General features: G+C 49.4%; 1 protein-coding gene across 1 annotated transcript in view; it reads right to left on the minus strand.

Annotated features, from left to right (window-relative positions):
* Nucleotides 1-5,888: 5,888 nt before the first annotated feature.
* Nucleotides 5,889-20,147, minus strand: part of LOC128844272 (palmitoleoyl-protein carboxylesterase notum2-like) — a 41,190-nt gene continuing 26,931 nt past the window's right edge. The window contains 12 exon segments of the mRNA XM_054041842.1: nt 5,889-6,161; nt 6,163-6,304; nt 7,334-7,381; nt 12,690-12,837; nt 13,407-13,507; nt 14,060-14,251; nt 16,000-16,102; nt 16,185-16,243; nt 16,778-16,838; nt 18,111-18,206; nt 18,475-18,527; nt 18,624-18,956. Coding sequence (XP_053897817.1) covers nt 6,000-6,161; nt 6,163-6,304; nt 7,334-7,381; nt 12,690-12,837; nt 13,407-13,507; nt 14,060-14,251; nt 16,000-16,102; nt 16,185-16,243; nt 16,778-16,838; nt 18,111-18,206; nt 18,475-18,527; nt 18,624-18,937 — 1,479 coding nt within the window. The 5' untranslated portion in view covers nt 18,938-18,956 and the 3' untranslated portion in view covers nt 5,889-5,999.

Genomic DNA, 20,147 nt, shown 5'->3' on the forward strand with positions numbered 1-20,147 from the left:
CTGGGGGGGGGGGAAAGGGAGCTCGTCGCCCAGAGCTTGCTGCTGCCGGCAGGGAAAGAGCTGAAGGGGGTCCTCCTCTCTGGCCCCTGTCCCAGAGCAGCCTGCTGTGAAAGTAGAATGAATTATGTTGTAAAAATAGAATGGATTAAAGAAATGCTGTATGTACCTTTAAGCAGAAATAAGGAATGCTGAAATACAGGTGTCAGGAAAAGGAACATTAAGGCATAAACAATGAGTCCACTTAAGCTAATGGTGGAACATCAGCCGGAGATCTATAAAAGTTAGTAAGAAAATTGAATATGTATGTCTAGCCTTGGGTAAACTTGTCAGTTCTGCTTTCTTTGTCCTCTTGTTAAGTTCGCACCCTTTTTATCTGTATAAAATAAGGTAATGTGGGTCTTGGATGGTGCTCACATTATCTGAATGTATTAGCAGAGCGCTGTGCTAATAAAGAGAGTGGTCTAACAAATTGTGAGTCCTGAATCTAACTTTGACACTGCCTACACCCCAAACTCATTCCCAGCTCTGCCCCACCCCAGAGCCCACACCCCCAGTCAGAGCTTTCACCCCCCCACTGCACCCTCAACCCTTTACCCTAACCCCTCCAGCACCCCAAACACCTTATCCCCAGTTGCAGCCAGAGCCCTCATCCCCCCACACCCTGACCCTCTGCCCGAGCTCTGAGCCCCTCCAGCACCCCAAACACCTTAATCCCAGTCCCAGCCAGAACCCTCACCCCCACACTCCTACTCTTGCCCTGAGCCCCTCCCACACCCCAAGCCCCCCATTGCCAGCCTCAGACAGAGCCCTCACCCCCTACACCCCTACTCTCACCCTGAGCCCCTCCCACACCTCAAACCCCGCATTGCCAGCCTCAGACAGAGCCCTCACCCCCCTACACCCCTACTCTCACCCTGAGCCCCTCCCACACTCCAAACCCCTCATCTGCAGCCACACCCCACAGCCCTCGCCCCTGTACCCCATCCCTCTGCACTCCTCCCATCCCAAAACTCCCTCTCAGAGCCTGCACCCCAATCCCCTGCCCCAGCCTAGGGCCTGCACCCCAGACCTCCTCCCTCACACAAACGCCCTCCCAGAGCCTTGGGCAGGTGTGGAGCAGAGTTTGGGGGGGCGGAGTTTGGGCGGGGGCAGGTTCTGGGCACCACCAAAATTTCTACAAACATGCCACCCCTGCATGACAGTGCTATTATTTGGTATTGCAAGTGGTCAAGAATTTGTGATTTCACACAGATTAGAGAATGAATCAGTGGCAGAGTTTGGAGTAAAAGCCAAGATTCCTACTTCCCAATCCCTCTGGTCTAACCACCAGATATACTCCTTCTTCCCCAGCCTGAACTGATCCCAGGCTATTCTTCAGGAAGGATTGGTCTAAGAGTCCCAGTCATCAGGGACTGGGGAAACACACACACACACTCTCTCTCTCGTACAATATTTACTCCAGGGCAGAGGGTCATCATTTTCTCCAGCATACGTAAAAATTCAATGCACGCACATTTGTGAATTTATCTCATTCTTTTTGCAAGTCAAACAGCTTTTCAAGGAGTGTTGTCACCTTAACCACGACACAAACTGCCTTCCACTTTGAAAAACAGATTCAAGGCCAATAGAGAAAAGCCCTCTCTCTTACCACACAAACTTTGAGATGTGAGTTTTCACTGGTTTCACCAACACTGCAACCTTCTGTTAACTTTCATCTTGGCTGTAGCAGCGATGGCAGAGCGGCAGATGGTAACAGCAATAAGCTGCCTCTCATCTGCCTTGAAGGACACTCTGGTACAGAATTGGAAGCAACTAGCAGAGTGTTGCTCATTAGAATAGCTGTCTCTTTTAACTTTGCTTTGTACCATTAGACTGGCCATTAGATTTGAGCTGGAGCTTTGTGCCAGGCTAATAGACCAGCAGTGGACTGAAAAGATGAGACTTCATCGAAATAAAGCACACAAAACTCACGCTGCGGGGAACAAGCTGTTAGCAGTTTGTAATGCATCGTAAGATGATCCCAGTTCTGCTATCATTACTAACAATTATTGTCATAATTCTGGGCCAGATCACTCTCTCCCCATGGGAAAACCCCTGGGAGGGAGCCTGGGGGCAGAGGGGAAGAGAGAAATGCCAGGAAGTCATGCTCCTCGGGTGTCCTGCAAATTCTTCCGTTATGCCCTGAGATCTCAAGGATGCCATTAAATCTATATAGCCCACAGGGCCTGCATGAAGGCCCTGGGCTTCCATACTGACTCCTGGCCACCTATGTCTCCATGTCTAATGACACACAAGCAAAATGGCCTTGGGAGGGAGGGCAAACAGCTGAACACAGAAATATTAAGAGCCTGGATCGAGTATTAACGTTTCCCAATATTTTTGTGAGGACTAGGGAAGGGGCATGATGTATGTTCCTCTAGCCCCATTCCTTGCCATGCACCCACCCTTTTCTTCCCCACGGAGGGATCACTGCACAGTCTGGGGCCTGTGGATGATTGTGCCACAAAAGCAGCTGAGCTCTCGCTCTCTCATGAGATGCTCTGAGCATGCCCCACTCTGCTCAGTCCTGGGCGGATTGGGCAGCATGAATGTTCACATGAGCCCAGGAGGATAAGTGGCTCGTTGGTGTTATCACTAAGGGGCAAATAATCACAGTGATGGCACTAACACTGGGAATGTGACCATGTGGCTTTGGGGGATCACTGGAGCATCTGAATGAGGCAGTGAAATGCAAAATCCCAGACCAGTTATGCCCAGACAGGACAAAAAGAACGAGGAGTACTTGTGGCACCTTAGAGACTAACAAATTTATTTAGGCATAAGCTTTCATGGGCTAAAACCCACTTCATCGGATGCATGAAGTGGAAAATACAGTTGGAAGATTTTATATATATATATATATACACACACACACACACACACAGAGAGAACATGAAAAAAATGGTTGTTGCCATAACAGCTATAACAAGACTAATCAATTAAGGTGGGCTATTATCAGCTGGAGAAAAAAAACTTTTGTAGTGATCATGAGGATGGCCCATTTCCAACCGTTGACAAGAAGGTGTGAATAACAGTAGGGGGAAAAAATAGCATAGTTTTACTTCATTACACAAAGTAAAACCATTTCCCCATGTTCCCTCCACCTGGCTACACCACTGTGTCTGTCTGGTGGTTTGAACAGCATGTAATTTGGACTTTTATGTAACCCCCACCCACCTAGTGCAGTGTTCTGTCCCCGCCTAGCGGTAGCTGGGTCACATACAGAGGTTGATGAGCCTCTACAGCCTACGACAGTGACCACCGCTGGCAGTTTAAGCTCACGTAGTAGCCGCTTATGTTTTTACATCCAGAGGCCCTAGGTCTGATTCCTGCTGCCGATGACCCACCAGGGGGAGTGGTGTTCCCTTTACCTTGCCATGCAGATGGAGCCCCAGTTTTTCCAGATGTGTTTTAAAAAACAAATGTAAAGTTATGACTTTCTATTGCCCCTTGGTCTGGTGTGGCTGTTTGCGGGGGCAAGGGGGCAGGGTCTGAGTTATGCTCAACTGTCTCAGAGGCAGCCTGCACTCATGAAAATCCCTGGGGAGAAACCAGCTCCATCACTACAGTCCAGCTGTACCCCAGGTACAGGCAGTCTGGGGTGCTTTTAACATGCCCCTTTGGAAATCCCCAAGTGCCTAGCCTATGCTTTGTGCCCATTTTTCTTCCCCAATGGGACACTTTCACCACTTTAGAAACTGTGGCCTTTAACTATATAATAATCTGCAGGATCACACGGCCTTTGGCAAAGACTTCCATCTAAATGAATCTTTACTGATAATCTGGTACAAACCAAACCTTTGATGATTTCTCACAACACCAAACATACTACACTAGAGTATACACCATTAATATCTGCTTAAATATCAAAATTATAACATCTTACATAGACATAAATAAAGGACCTCTAAACAGCCATATGAATTTCACTCATTCCAGTGGAGTAGATAGCATTTAGTTTATATAAGAAACTTTCTCCCATCTGGGAAACTTCACATCACAGTGATGGCTCATGAAATCTGACTGCATAAGTAAGGGCCCAATCCTGCAAGGTACTTCACAGCCTCAGCTCCTAACTGGAGTCAACAGGAGTTGAAGTCACTGAACTCCCTGTAAGGGGCACTCAGCAGGATCAGGCCCTAGGAAAAAAATGTGAAACACTAAGTCAAAAGTGTGACCAGTCTAATGCAATGTGACTGAGCACTTACAATAAATAACCGGGTGAGTTAACAGCTAGGGAGCAGTGCCTCACCAAATAAGTCATTCAATGTTAATAACAAAACTGAACTATTATAAGATTCTTCCCCAAAGGTTTTAACCACGATCCCACAGATACAAAGCACCCAACTTTAAACAAACACTGGGGTGAAACCGGAGCTTAATTTGTAATGCAAGAGGTGCTGGGGCTCAGGTAGGTTTTTTTACTTTCATAACTGATGCAGCAAGTCCAGAGGGGCTAAGCCTAGCTGTCAAGCCCTGGCACAAATTAAGCACTGGGCAAAACATGCAGAGATCCAGACCTCACCCCAAGAGCTTAGCCCATTCCCAGGATTTGGTGCATTAATTTTGATGGAATAAATGGGCCTAGAAAGTCAAAGGCATTAATGCGATCCTGGCACATACAATACTAATCAGTTAAAAGTGGCTGGGAGGTTCGAGTACCAAAATACAACAGCTCAGAAGGGATGGGGCAGATCTGGTGGAAGGCCAGCAGCAGGGAGGGGGCTAGGCCATTATTCCCCCATCATCAAAGCCCCACAGGGAATCTGTGAGCGATCTGATGCATCTGTAATGAAGTGCCATTCTTCTCAGGAACAAGAAAGAACTGGAGGAACAAAACAACAGGAGCCTAGAGCACTGACCATCTAGAAGAGATGATGCTACATCAACAGCCATTTGCAAAATGACCACTGTGGGGCTGCAGCTGGTTGGCTCGAACAAATTTAAAGGGCCAAGCTCAGAAAGGCATGCTAGACAGAAAGGTCTTATTAGAGGGAAATCCTGCACTGGGAAAATTTAGGAGGGATGCGAAAGTTACTGAGGAAGGAGCTTCAGTAAGCCACAACTTTATCATAGTAGCCTGTGGCTGCATTCATTTTGTTACAAATGACCTATGTGTTATGAGCCCACATTCCCTTACAATAAGTGTGAGTTTCCAGGGCAAGTCCTGGGAGTATGGTGCCAATAAAGCTGTGCAGTCCAGGAGCTGGGGTAGAGGGATAGAACGTCCGACCATCCAACCACCTGGAGCTAGGGTAGAGATACAAGGCTTCCATGTGGAAAGCCCTGGTGGCCTTATGTGATCAGCCCCACTCTGCGTAGCTCTCTCTGGGTCTGTAGGAGGAGTCCCGTGTTTATTCCACAAGGAGGTAAACCTCCTCCCTTGACTGGACAACATGGAGCAACTGAGTGAAGAAACTCTGCACAGTCTGAACGGCCTGCTTTCCTACAGGAGGGATCAATCTGAGAGTAATGCATCCTAATGAGTCAAAGCCCTTGAAAGCTTGGTCAATATTTTGTTCATATGCCTCATTTTATTAATAGTCTCAGCAGCAGCAAATGGAGCTAAAATGAAAACAGGAAATCAAACTTTTGTAGGTTATCATGCAAAATGAAAATTCCACTCAGTAATCTGGTGGTATTCACTCAAAGTGTAAAGGGAAGTGAATGAAGATTGTTCAACAATCATCCTTGTTTGGCCCACCCCTCAAAAAAAATCCCTAAAATGTGTAGCACCCTCCAAACCGTACTGCGACTTATGTCAAATGCAGTGGAGTACAAGTGAGGCTGTGAGTTCACCTGATTGAAACAGCGGCAGTACAAGGTAAGATTGACACAAACATCAGTCATTACAACCATAACATCCCAATAGGTGCCTAAACTCTACGGAAACCCTTGACTTTTGCTCAACCTCAGCATTGTTTGACACTAAGCTACAATTAACCCACATGGATTATGCATTAGCCACCATTACTGAGCATTGCCAGTTGACTGGGGCCTGATTTGAGCTCCTGAGCTTTCCTGTGGACATCAAGCCTCATCCTGAATAAAGTCTGCATGAAGTTCACTTCTTGGCCTGTGCCGTGGTCATGCAGAACTGAGCAGATGGGGTTGCAATGGGGCCCATGGACAGTTATCAATCAGATGGAAGGGACAACTTCTCATGGGGATCTTTGGGGCTTTATTGCTGTCTTGAAGGCTCTTCTCCCAGCACTGCAAGGCTCTGGCCAAAGAAATGCCCTTTACTTGAAATTCCAGCCAGTAACTACAATATAAGAAGAGGAGGAAGAAGATTACCAAAAAGTGATTAAATTGACAAATAACCCATAGAGATGGGGCTAGCTCAAGAGAGAGACTTCTTGTTCTGATTTTCCTTCGCCGATTATTATTAAATTATTCACATCAGGGCTGGCTCTGCCTTTTTTGCCACCCCAAGCCAAAAAAAAAAAAAAAAAAACCCCACCTGCGGCACGGCCGGAGCCAGGGTGCAAGGGGACTCCCTGCACTGCAGATGTGCCCCGGCTAGCGACGGGGAGGGAGCAGGGGGGAAGAGAGAGAGAAGGGGGCAGCAAGGGCTTCAGCGGGGCACTCGCCACGCGGCCCCGACCGCCGCGCCGCCTGCCTGGAGGGCTCCGCGCCGCTCCAGTCAGCGGGGAGGGAAGGACGCGCGCTGCCCTGACGGGCTTGCTACAGACCTGGCACCGGCTGGGGCAGACGGAGCACGCAGCCCGCTCCCAGCAGGGTGCTCCCCTCTTCCGCCCCCTACAGGGCAGCCGGATCAGCAAACAAAAAACAACAAGTGGCCGTGCCGCCCTAAAATTGGGAATGCCGCCCTGTAGAATCTGCCACCCCAAGCACGAGCTTGCTCGGCTGGTGCCTGGAGCCGGCCCTGATTCATATTATTAGGAATATTAACTTGGGGCCCAATCTTGCAACCACAATTGGGCACAGCACTTAATACTTGAGTAGTCCCATTGGAGTAGTTGGACTATCAGGACCATAAGCACTAGCCGAGCTATAAGAATTTGCAGGATTGTAATGCATCAGCACTAATTTGTTTCATTTTGCTGAACAGCTGCAGAAATCTACCTAAGCAATGAGATTCCTGCAGGCAGCACAAAGGGGCAGCAGGCTGAGGGGAACGCTGAAGATGTGTGTAGCCAGACAATATTTGTTAGACAGAGTCACGCTGAGAACTAACAACATGACCTAATACTCGAAAGATGAACAGACATTTAATCCCCTTAGGTGACATCGTGTAGGGTAAGGAAATGAAGAAAGCATCTTTGCTCACCTTTTTGTAATCAGCATGTGAGACAGACATGCAGGGGCAAACACAGCTCTATGAGAAAGGGAAACACAAACAAGTGACAAAATACCCTCTGCACATCCTAGTGAAAACATCCTTTCCTGTATTTACATAGGACTTTAAAGGGACCAGCCCACTGCCACGGACTTCTGTGAACAGGATTGTGACACCCTTGCTCACAGAGGGCTAGGTTCTCATCTGGTGTAAATTGTCAGAGCTCTGTGAAACTAGGATTACATAAGAACGGCCATACTGGGTCAGACCATCTAGCCCAGTATCCTGTCTTCTGACAGTGGCCAATGCCAGGTGCCCCAAAGGGAGTGAACCTAACAGGTAATGATCAAGTGATCCATCCCCCATCGCTCATTCCCAGCTTCTGGCAAAGAGATGCTAGCGACACCATCCCCGCCCATCCTGGCTAATAGCCATTGATGGACCTATCCTCCATGAACTTATCTAATTCTTTTTTGAACCCTAAATTATTTGAACCCTGAACTATTTACACTAGCTGAGGATCTGCCCCTTTGAGTAGTACCTTTTAAAGTCTTGTCTACACAGTGGGGGGAATGTGCTCCAGGGGTGTGTGATGTCTAAAGCACATTAACATGTTGGGCATTAATTGGTCCATGTAGACCCTGCTGGTGTGCACTAAAGGTTCCTGTAGACGTGCCCTTCGTTGCTCACAGTACAAATTCGCTGGAGACCACTCTTTCACACACCAGTGCCCTTTTATTTCCGTCTTTGCCCACCACCACTTATATACAGTTCAGTGTCAGCAGGGCCAGCTTTAGCAGGTGTGGGGCCCCATGCCGGGGACGCAAATTGTCTCACGGCCCCCCACCCTGCCCCATTGAATCCCTCTCCAAATCCCCACCCCGCCCCCTCACTGCCCTATTGGATCCCTCCCCAAATCCCTGCCCTGGCCCTGGCCCCACATCTTCCCCAAGCACACTGCATTCCTCCTCCTCACCCCTCCCTCCAAGGCTTGCGCTGATCAGCTATATGGTGGCACAAGCGCTGGAGGGAGGGGGGAGAAGCAGGATGTGGCTTTTCCCCCCCCCCCTCCTTGCTCCGCTGGCAGCCCCAGACATTGCAGGGCCCTCTTAGGCACGGGGCCCCATTCCGGGGAATCAGCCAAATCAGCTTAAAGCCGGCCCTGAGTATCAGTCAGGTAGCCCCTTAGGGAACAGCTTGCTCTTACAGCTAGCTGGGAGCAACAGGTCCTCACTTTCCTGTTCCTCCGCTCCTACTTCCTTTCTGCTAGCTTTATAGACCTTCCCCCATCAAGCTCACAGGTGTCTCTCTTTTAGGGCTTTAATCAGCCACAGCCTGTCAGCTCCAATCATTTCCCCTTACTGGGAGCGGAGCTTGCAGGCTCTGAGCTAACAGGGGCTGAGTCAGTGCCTTTTGGACAGCACCCAGACAGACACACACACACCCACCCCTTAAGAACGGCGACCCCCGGCCGCCCTCAGCCTCTTGGCCCCTCGGCCCTTCCACCACTCCCCTGAGGGAGGGTTCTCCGGGGAAGCCTCCCTACTCCAGGTGGGGCTCTCCCCAACCTCTACCTCGGCTCTCTCCATCCCCCTCCCACAGAAGGAGCACATATCAGGGAGGGGTGGGCCCTCCATCTCTGCCTCTGCTCACAGGTCATCACACCAATTGCAGTGCGGCAGGCCCCCTATCCCCAGCTCCCCCTACGTGTCTGGCTGGGGTTCAGGGGTTATTTCGGCTTCTAGGGGGAACCCCCCCAACTCAGTTTCTGCCAGCTCTCCTTGCAGCTCGGGGCCCTCCTGTGCCACTGATAGGGGGGGTCAGCGTTCATCAGACCTCGGGGTGGGACCTTCCGCGCCTCAGTTTCCCCCATTCGTCCCAGTACATCTGGGGCTTCTTCCGCAGAGAGCGGGATCAGGGGGTGTTCCCCCGTGCTCCTTTCTTCCCTGGGGGGTCCAAACTGACCAGCTCCCCCATATATACTTCCTGCAGGTCTCCCCGCTCTGGGCTTTGCTGTCTAGGAGTTTTCGCTTCATTCCCAGGACTAGGGTCATCCTCCCGCCCTGGGGCTCTCATTCTCCAGGGATCCAACCCCCCTCTCAGGGTACCCCGTTGTTTCGTGCCCAGTAGTGGGGCCCAGTCCGGGCCTAACACTACCGGACAGGGTAGTTTTTCCAGGACCCCTACCCATTTCCACCTCAAGCAACCCTTTGCTTCTACGGGTACCTGGGCTACCGGGCAGGACTTCCTGTCCCCATGTATGCATTCGAGGGCCATCATTGCCCCCGCAATAAGCCAATATGGCTTGACCAGTGCCTTTTGCACCAGCATGCAGTTTGAGGGAGTGTCGACCACAGCCGTTTGGAGTCTCCATCCCACCGTCACAGGCACGGTGGACACTCCCCACCCCCGCTTCCGTCCCGCCTGTTCAGTCCAAGCATAAAAGTCCGCCCAGCCACATTCCATGTTTGGGCAGTCTTGTTTAACGTGCCCCAGCTTCCCACACCGCCGGCACGTTAGGTAGGCGGGCCTCCCGGGTGCTCCTCAGGGCTCCCTTTTTTCTCCTTGCCTCTCCCGGGGAAGGAGTCCACGGGCTTCCGCCCCAGTTCTCTGTCTTTCCATTGCCAGTCCCACCGGGGTCCCTCAGCCTCTCTATACTCCTCGGTTACCCGGACCACCTCTTCCACGGTGCCTGGCTGGTGTCTCCTCACCCAGCTGCGCACCATCTCCGGGAGGCTTTGCAGGAACTGCTCCAGTATCAGGGAGTCCATTATCTCTTCCAGGGTATGCGTGTCAGGCCTCAACCAGCGAGTGGCCCAGTCCCTTAACCTCTGGGTGAATGCCCGTGGTTGCACAGCAGACGTCCACCGGGCCGACCGGAGCTTCTGTCTGATAGGGTTACCATATTTCAGCGAGCAAAAAAGAGGACGGGAGGAGCCCCGCCCCTGCCCCTCCCACTTCCCGTCCCCCCTGACCTCCCAACCCTCCCCCCGTTCCTTGTCCCCTGACTACCCCCTCCTGGGACCCCTGCCCCTAACTGCCCCCCAGGACTCCACTCCCTATCTAAGCCTCCCTGCCTCTTGTCCCCTGACTGCCCCAAACTTTATCCACACCCCCACCCCCAGACAGACCCCTGGGACTCCCACGCCCCATCCAACCACTCCCCACCCCCTGACAGCCCCCCCCAGAACTCCCAACCCATCTAAACCCCTCTGCTCCCTGTCCCCTGACTGCTCCGATCCCTCTCCCCACTCCTGCCCCCTGACAGCTCCCCCCCAGAACTCCCAGCCCCCTACCCCCCTGCTCCTTGTCCCCTGACTGCCCCCTCCTGGGACCCCTGCTCCTAACTGCCCTCCAGAACCCCACCCCCTACCTAAGACTCCCTGTTCCTTGTCTCCTAACTGCCCCCTCCTAAGACCCCCCCCCCAACTGCCCACCAGGACCCTACCCCCTACCTGTACCCTGACTGCCCAAAACTTTCTCCACTCCCCCCAAAAGCCCCCCCCCGTTTCTTGACTGCCCCCTCCAGAACCTCCCTGCCCCTTCTCCTGCCCCCCCTTACCCTGCTGCTCAGAACAGGGTGTTGGGCTCTGTGCCAGCCAGACACGTGGCTGCGCTCCCCAGCACAACAAAACCCGGTCCCTGGCCCTGCACAACAAAACCCGGTTCCTGGCCCCGCACAGTGCTGCCGGCCGGACCGGGTTGCAGGGGAGAGCTGCCCTTGTATCAGCACAAAGTGCTCTCGCTCCCGTTTTGCTACGCTGCATGGCAGAAACCGCTCCCAGTTGCAAAAGGGGAGGGCTGCACTTTGTGCTGAGACACTTGCTCAGAATGCAGGGCGGAGCTCCTCTCCAGCTGCTCCTGAGTCCAGCCCGGGACTTTCCTGCAGCCCTCCCAGCCACTCGCTCTGCCGGGGGAGGGGGGAAATCCCGGACATTGTGAGTGCTTTACAAATTCCCCCCGGACGCTATTTTTAGCACAAAAAGGAGGACATGTCCGGGTAAATCCGGACGAATGGTTACCCTACTGTCTGACAAACCTACCCTGTCCAAAATGGCTGCTCTCACGGCCTCAGTTCTGGGCAGCTTCCTCCCCCAAAGCCATATAAGCCACTTGCGCCTCGCCAGTCAAATAAGGGGATAGTCGGAGGACCCAGGTTGCTCTGTCCCATCCGGTCCCCGCAGCTATCCTCTCGAAAGTTCCGAGGAAGGCATCTGGGTCATCCATCGGGTTCATTTTACAGAGTCCCCAGCCTGGCAGCCGGGCGCCCTCCCCTGCCCCAGGACTCACCAGTCATTGCAGGAGCTGCCCGTGGACATTGCTTTGCTCCCAGATGAAGTCCTGCAGGCTTGTCTGTTGCTCAGCCTGCCAGACCAAAGCAGCCGGTCTTTCTGCTTGGTGGGCCTGCTGGAAAGTCTGCAGGGCTTGCTGGGTCTGTTTCTGTTGCTCTACGAGCCATCTCAGGGTCTCCTCCATTGCCGGGCCACCAACCATGCTCATTGGCTTCCGATCCCAGACACGCCCCCACATGTAGACGTGCCCTTCGTTGCTCACGGTACAAATTCGCTGGAGACCACTCTGTCACCCACCAGTGCCCTTTTATTTCCATCTTTGCCCACCAGCTATACACAGTTCAGTATCAGTCAGGTAGCCCCTTACGGAACAGCTTGCTCTTACAGCTAGCTGGGAGCAACAGGCCCTCACTTTCCTGTTCCTCTGCTCCTACTTCCTTTCTGCTAGCTTTATAGACCTTCAAGCTCACAGGTGTTTCTCTTTTAGGGCTTTAATCAGCCACAGCCTGTCAGCTCCAATCACTTCCCCTTACTGGGAGCTGAGCTAGCAGGCTCTGAGCTAACAGGGGCTGAGTCAGTGCCTGTTGGCCAGCACCCTGTTACAGTTCCCTAGTGCACGTTAGCATAATGCTGTCTAAACAGCACTATGTTAAAGTGCACCAGAAGATCTATAGATCAATTAATGGACAACATATCAGTGCACTTTAGAAACCACACCCCCATATAACCCATTACCCCATCATGTAGACAAGCCTTATTGCAAGTAGTCTAGTCGTTGTCAGGTACTATCCAGTTGTATCACAATCACACGCAAGCCCAGATTTTTAGAAAAAACACATAAAATAATATTCCAATGGAATGCTAATAGTTGATGCCCAGATTAGCTCATCTAACAAGTGTTACATTTCTGCAGGCTCAGTAATTAGCAGGAGTGTATTAGATGGTGAGCATCTGTGACCTCATTTTATTTTATAAGACCAAATTCTGTCTTCAGTTGGCCTCTATGATAGTTAACCTTTGGTATTTTATTCAACACAAAGTAGTGCAATACTGACGGGACAACACGTAATGAGTTCCTAAGTTCTCGCCCAAGGTTTTGTAGGTAGTTCCATTGATTTTCCGTTAGGAACTGACTTCCAAGATGGATATTTTCTAATTTCAGCTGTTCCTCATCAAACAGCCACTGAACCACAAAAACTGGAGCTGCAAAAGAAAGAAAGAAAGAAAGAAAGAAAGGGGGTGAGGGGTAACTCGGTGGTTTGAGCATTGGCCTGCTAAACCCAGGGTTGTGAGTTCAATCCTTGAGGGGGCCATTGAGGGATCTGGGGCAAAATCAGTCCTTGGTCCTGCTAGTGAAGGCAGGGGGCTGGACTCAATGACCTTTTGAGGTCCCTTCCAGTTCTAGGAGATAATATTATTAAATGAGATATCCTATTATCATTATTGGCACCCGAGAAAGTTGTAGATTAAGTCAGTATTTGACATTAGCATACAGGGCCAGATCCTGCAGCTCAAAAAAAAAAAAAAACCCAGTAGCTAGAGGCTAATGCTGATTACACTGGTGCCCATGAGCCCACTCAGACCAGAATCTCATTGTTCTAGGCACTGTACAAACCCAGAACAAAAATATGGTCCCAGCCCCAAAGAGCTTCAGAAATGCTCCACTCCCACTATGCACCATGGGAGCCGCTGGATGCTGAGCACTGCTGAAAGTCCAGCCCCAATTAATGTCAGTGCAGGATCAGAGCCAAACTGAGAGAAAATGAACTTACATTGCAAGGACGAATACAATCTATATCCAAGGAAGCACTGCCACTTGTTAACTCTCTTGAACTGCTGTTTACATTTTTCTGGAAGGATTCCATTCCACATCCTAAAAAGCCATGACCAGAAAACATTAGCGGGAAAGAGAGAGGTGGTGTTACCTTAAACGAATATGTAAAAATATATTTATATATAAAAAATAAAAGCTACGTGTCTTGTCCCAAATAAAACCAATTGTTTGTGTGAGAAGAACACAATACATCCAGCATAAGGAATACATGGCATATTGTTCAGCCCGAGGGAAGCTCTCTTCTTCTGAGCATAGCAATCCCTGTTTCTTCCTAAAGGTGTTGTGATGGCGAGTAAAGCTGGGTAACTTTCAGTTTATGATAATGATCAGCTAGTCTATAAGACCTTCACAGAGAGGTACATTTGCAGCAGGTTATTTTCCCTTTTGGGGTTGCAAGATGCAGCTGCAAGATTTACATGCACAGTTTAATTCCAGATGCCAGTCCAAGTGCTTGTGCCCCTCGCTACCTTACCGGAGGTGCAGATCAGGTTGCCAGAGATGCAAGAACTCATATTTGAATCATTTTATGGGCACAAATTTTGCAGGCATAGCAAAAAACACCCCAAGGTTACAACCCACAGGCTCAAGTACCTGAGTCCTTTCTTGATTGCACCCAGTGGGGCACAAGAGGCAGCATCTGAACAGTTAGATTGTCTTGGATGTTTAATGTCCAGGAACCAGCCAGAGTCAACAAGTCCTCTGACCTGGACTGCCTCAGCTTCCAGCTCCTCCAGAAGGGCTGCCACCCTCTCCAGGTTCAGTAACACACCAGTCCCACCAGCACTGAAAAGAAGACAGACATCAGTTATCTGGGTCCCCAGATGGAGCCCTGCTTGTGCTTAAGGCACTCTTTCGGCAGCAAATACAGGAAACGGAAGCAGTGCATTGTAGTCACTTTAAAGCCCACTATCATTGTAATCCCACCTCCTGCTCACTGTTCCCACCAGAGATGGAGTTGGAACAAAGGGCTTTTGGACAGAAATATTTGAAGTTAACTGGAAAGCTAAGGGAGGTGCAGGCATTGCCTCCTTTATTCCCTCTGCTTTTATTTAGTTATTTTTGCTAAAACTGTATAGCGCTCAATAGACAGCCCTGGACATCAACACCCTTTGCTTCTCTGCAGAACTGATGCTCCCTAGGTAGCAGTGGCTCCAGCTTCCCCACATTGCCTTGTCAACATGCTACAGACTCGGGCAAAAAGAACTATCTAACGCTTCATGCCCATTCACTCCATGGCCTCTCTGCAGAGACCAAGAACAGTCAGTGCCAACTGTGATGGGGTTCTAATGGCCTGAATGTGACCTGACTCCCATTGATTTCAACAATTAGGTCCCTGGTCCAGTTTCAAGTGCCACAGTCTTTCCATCGACTTCAGTGGACTTTGGAGCAGGCCCCGAGAGCACTAACTCATTTCAATGGGGCCACTCAACACATCCTTTATACTGCAGTATGGAGCCAGTACAGAACCCGACTGCTGTTGTAAGCTGTAGTGGTTTGGAGCAATACTGTGTAATCTGTTATCATTTTTATATGAGAAATAAGTAAAAGAAACCTTCCTCGATAGATTCAGCTGAGGCCTTGCTAGCCCAAGATTTAGTACAGAACATGTCTGCAATGGTAACATGCAGTGACAAAGTTCCTCCTCTATCTTGGTGGGTCCTGCGCTTATTGGCGGATTTTCTTGCCTCAGAGATTCACCATGTGGGTTGGGGAACAGCCCAGAGCCTTTCCCTTCTGGAAGAACCCACAGTCCAGGTCAATTGGGAGGTTTGGGGGGAACCCAGGCCCACCCTCTACTCCGGGTTCCAGCCTAGAGCCCTGTGGACTACAGCTGTCTATAGGGCCTCCTGTAACAGCTGCATGACAGCTACAACTCCCTGGGCTACTTCCCCATGGCCTCCTCCAAACACCTTCCTTATTCTCACCACAGGACCTTCCTCCTGGTGTCTGATAATGCTTATGCTCCTCAGTCCTCCAGCAGCCCACCCTCTCACTCTCAGCTCCTTACACCTCTCACTCTCCTCCCAGGTGCCCTGATTAGCCTGCCTTAATTGATTCTAGCAGCTTCTTCTTAATTGGCTCCAGGTGTCCTAATTAGCCTGCCTGCCTTAACTGGTTCTAGCAGGTTCCTGATTACTCTAGTGCAGCCCCTGCTCTGGTCATTCAGGGAACAGAAAACTACTTATCAGTGACCAGTGTATTTGCCCTCTACCAGACTCCTGTACATAAGCAGGATGCTGGTCCATGACTCTGGAGACTACGTTCTATTCCCACCTCTACCACTGATCTGCTGTGTGACCTCGGGCAAGTCACTTCAACTCTTGGTACCTCTGTTTCCTGTCTGTCTGGTCTATTTAGATTGTAAGCTCTTGTTTCTTACTATGTGTTTGTTCAGTGCCTAGCACAAAGGGGCCCTGATCTTGGTTAGGGCCTCTGGGTACCACTGAAGCACAAGCAGTTAATGACACCACTTAGAAGGGTTTTGAGAACTTCTCACTTTGGCACTCTCACAGCTCTAGGCCCATCCTTACCTTTCCCCAGCAAGCAGGACCACTTTAGCTTGCTTAATTCCCTTAGGAACCAGGTCTTTAATCACCTCCTGGATAATTAGCGATCCCATGAAGGCATAGTCTGCTAGAAGAAAAAGTCAGAGTTAACACTGACTGTGTCAAAGGATCTGCTAGAAGCGGGGAGTGGCATAAAGATGGCTGCCTACCTTGCCGTGACTTGGGCAAAGTTCCACTCCAGATATCACTCGAGCAGTAAGGCACAAACCTAGGCAGAGGCAGCAAAGGAAAGGCACACAGTTATGGTCATCAGAAAGTCCCTGAATAGACCGGAGAAACTCCTACTCCTTTCCCACCACATCATCTCCTCAGCATTTGGATTATCTTGGACAGAGGTTCCCAGCATGCAGTTACAAACAAGTGAGAGGGAGCCGTTACCACCTTTCCTTTCCCATGCTGCTAGATGAGAGGGGGGTCTTGGCTAGATCTTAGCTAGATAGCAGGAGGCTCCCTGTATGGAAAAGGCTGAGAACCACTGATCCACAGCTTTGCCCCATGAGTGATGTTAGATTAGGTTACATGAAAGTGAATCACTACATATCCCCACCCTCCAGCTGTGGCAGTTGAGTTCCAACTCTCCTTATTTTAGCACCTCGTAGTCCTTTCAAGAGGAGCCACACAGTTACCCATAGAGTACAGGAGGTGTCACTCGATGTCATTTGTAATTAACAGTCAGAGCAGTAACTGGCCATAAGGTGCTGTGAAATGTAAGTGGTAGTACAGCACCTGGGAAGGTCCTTACACTGCATTGGCATTCCACCAGTGAGGGCTCTCCTCCATCTGGGAAGACAAAATGCCTGTCCCTAGAGTCACAGACACACAACACAAAAGAGACATGTTGTACTGGACACAGTCTCAGAAAACCAGACCAAGAGCAGCAGCTTTTCCAGCTTCGAGAAGCAGGCACAATCCCTGTAAGGATCTCACAGCTTCCCCTCCTGTCTCACCTTCTTCCCAGACTGTCATCCACCCATGTCACCCTCTCCCTCTAGAATCACAGACACATAGGGCTGGAAGGGACCTCAATAGGCCATCTAGTCATCCCCCTGTGCTGAGGCAGGACCAAGTATTCCTAGGCCATCCCTCTCATTCCACATTAAGTTCAGGCTCCATCACTCTTCTCAAAACTTCTGCCTATTCCTTATGCTTCTCTCCAGCATTTCTCCTATCTGCTTCTTTTGGCTGCGCATTGACTTGAGCCAGGAAAGCATGTAAGCATGCGTGTAATACCATCTTACTGTACCTCAACAGACCCACTCACAAGCTTAAAGTGAAGCTGGTGTTGAAGTGTTTTGCCATAGTGCTCAGCAGCTGTCAGGATCAAATCCTTTGTCTCTTTCTTCCACTCAGTTTTCGGCCTTCTTTAATGCCACCCCCCTTGTGCTTGGGACATGCCCATGCCTGACCTGCTGAAAACACACTCCCTCTCCTCCTTCAAATCCTACCTAAAAACCTAACTTCTCTCATGCAGGCTTCTTCAGAGGCCTCCCCACAAGGAAGATTCTTTATCTGATTCCAATGGAAATCTACTCCTGATGTATCACAGTTATAGGAGTTACATTCTAAAATCACGGCCAGGAACATAAAGCCTGGTTTTCCTCTCTGCTCATAATCAGCATAAACCCAGAGTAATTCCACTCACTTCAGTGGAGTCATTCCAGACTTGCACCTGTTTAGCTGGTAGCAGAAGCCATCCCCTTGTCTTTTCACAGAGCCATGTGAAAGAAAGGAATAATACAGGGTTTCTCAAACAGGGGTCACCACTTGTGTAGGGAAAGCCCCTGGCGGGCCGGTCTGATCCCCGTCTGCAGGTCCGGCTGATCATGGCTCCCACTGGCCGCGGATAACTGCTGCAGGCCAATGGGGGCTGCTGGAAGCAGCGGCCAGTAAGTCCCTTGGCCCGCGCCACTTCCAGCAGCCCCCATTGGCCTGCAGCAGCGATCCGCAGCCAGTGGGAGTCGCGATCAGCCGGACCTGCGGACGGGGCTCACACCTGCCCGCCAGGGGCTTTCCCTACACAAGCGGCGACCCCTGTTTGAGAAACCCTGGAATAATACAAAAATTGCAGCAAGTACCTTTCTTTGTTTGAGGCCACTCAGATGAGCTCATTAAGCGACAGATATTTTTATATCTGGTATCACATGTTTCTTTATTATAACAGCACCAGCCACCTGAATGGGAGCAAGAAGTTTGTCTTAAAACCTTCATATCACATCTGATTGACTCTGAAACTTAAAATTTATTGTTGACTATACCACTCAGTCAATGTCATCTTTGATTCTTGACTCTCTTTATTCTCATCTCACACTGGTGTAAATCAGAGGTAACTCCACTGAAATCACTGGAATTACACTGATCGATGAATGTGTGTGCAGAATCAAGCCCGACTTGTCTTCACAATACCTTGCTTCATTACTGAATTGTCATTTCTTACTGTACCTTCTAAGAATATTATCCATCTCTTGCTCCCTTTGTGCTCCCTTAAGTAATACCTGCAAATGGTGGAGAAGGAAAGTAAACACAAATCAGACTATTTTTTCCCGTTACACTGTTTGTGGAAAGCAAGCGAGTTCTGACGTGATCATTACCCAGCTGTTGTCCCATCATTGCAGGTGACCAGGGGGTTCTTCAGAAAGAAAAGTTTCATGTCCTCAGGTGCCTTCTGAGCATGCCAAGGAGTGAGTGAGGCACTTCTGAGCTGTGATGCCAAGGCATCTTCCATAGGAGGAAGAACTCCCACAAAGACATCTTCCTCAGCAGCAGTGTGCTCCAGTTCCCCACTTGGGTTAGGGCCCTTTCGATTCTGGGCAGGAGTCTTCACGTGAGCTTTGGAATTACGTTTGCTTTGAGACACCGCTTCCCCCAGGAGCAACAAAGCCACCAACGCCCCTGGGATCTTCATAGTGACTGCCTCCTCCTGACTGAACAGGCAAAGAATAAACCCGTGGTATAATAAAAGGGCAACATGAAAATCTGAAGAAAGCGAGGTTTAAGAAAGGCAGTGTCGAGAAGAATTAAACCAGCAAGGAATGGATCTAGTCATGTTCACAGGCATAGACACAGGCATGTTACAGATGACACCACAAAGCTGAAATAGCATCAAATACCTTAAAGAATGCTGGTCAATTGCTGATCTTCACCTGAAGCATTATAACAAGTGCAATATCATAGGGAAGGTAAGCCTCTGATGGCCAAAGAATGAAGAGCGTGGTTGGAAGCCCAAGAGGAGTTGTTACCCAGCCAGAAATAATACTTGTGCTCAGATCACAGCTCCCCAGTGGAACCTTATATTGTCCTCATATGGAACATATTTCTTCCCTCTTTTTTTTTTTTCTTTTCTTTTCTTTGAACTACCGCCAAGGTTGGGCAGATGACAGGGGCTGGAGAAACGAAACCACACCCCGTGCTGAATACGTTTCAAGATTTCCTTGCAAGCACTTTGATCTTGAAAGTTACATACTTAAAATTTCTATAATTTGATCCCCATTTTGCTTGCTGCTTTTTGAAGGGTGGGGAAGGGTACGATCTGATTATATAAGCTTTGGCAATTCTCCTCTGTGGATGATTTTTAGTTGTTTCATGCATAAGAAATGCTAGGGGCTACATTTGAACTTGATAAAAGCTTTCAATTTGCCGTCTCATCAAACAACCTCAGCACCAGCCTTTCAACTTTTTCAGTAAATACTGTATCTTTCCCCTTGTTCGTGTTTTTGTCAGATTTATAGAGTATTGGTATGGAAATCATTAAATAGTGCTCTTAAATATATTAGAGCTAGTTGAATTATTCATTATGAATAAATGATCTGATGAAGTTATTCCCCTTTTTTAAATGAATCAGTCATGAACCAATTCAGATTTCTGCAAATGTATTTGTTATTTGTAACTATTCATCAAATACTTTGGATGAACAACTTTGAACCAATGGGTTACTTGAGTACTGATCACCTTCAATATTTGCTAGTCATTTGTTAATTGGGCTGTGTGATTGGTCACCTCTGTGACATGGTATTGCTTCAGCTCCCTGATTGGATGATTGAAAGTTTTAAAACAGAATAATGAATTATAAATAACAAAAAATGATGGATAATTTTGTATGCATGTAAATACAGATG

Source organism: Malaclemys terrapin, chromosome 10, assembly GCF_027887155.1.
Source record: "Malaclemys terrapin pileata isolate rMalTer1 chromosome 10, rMalTer1.hap1, whole genome shotgun sequence".
Classification (NCBI taxonomy): domain Eukaryota; kingdom Metazoa; phylum Chordata; order Testudines; family Emydidae; genus Malaclemys; species Malaclemys terrapin.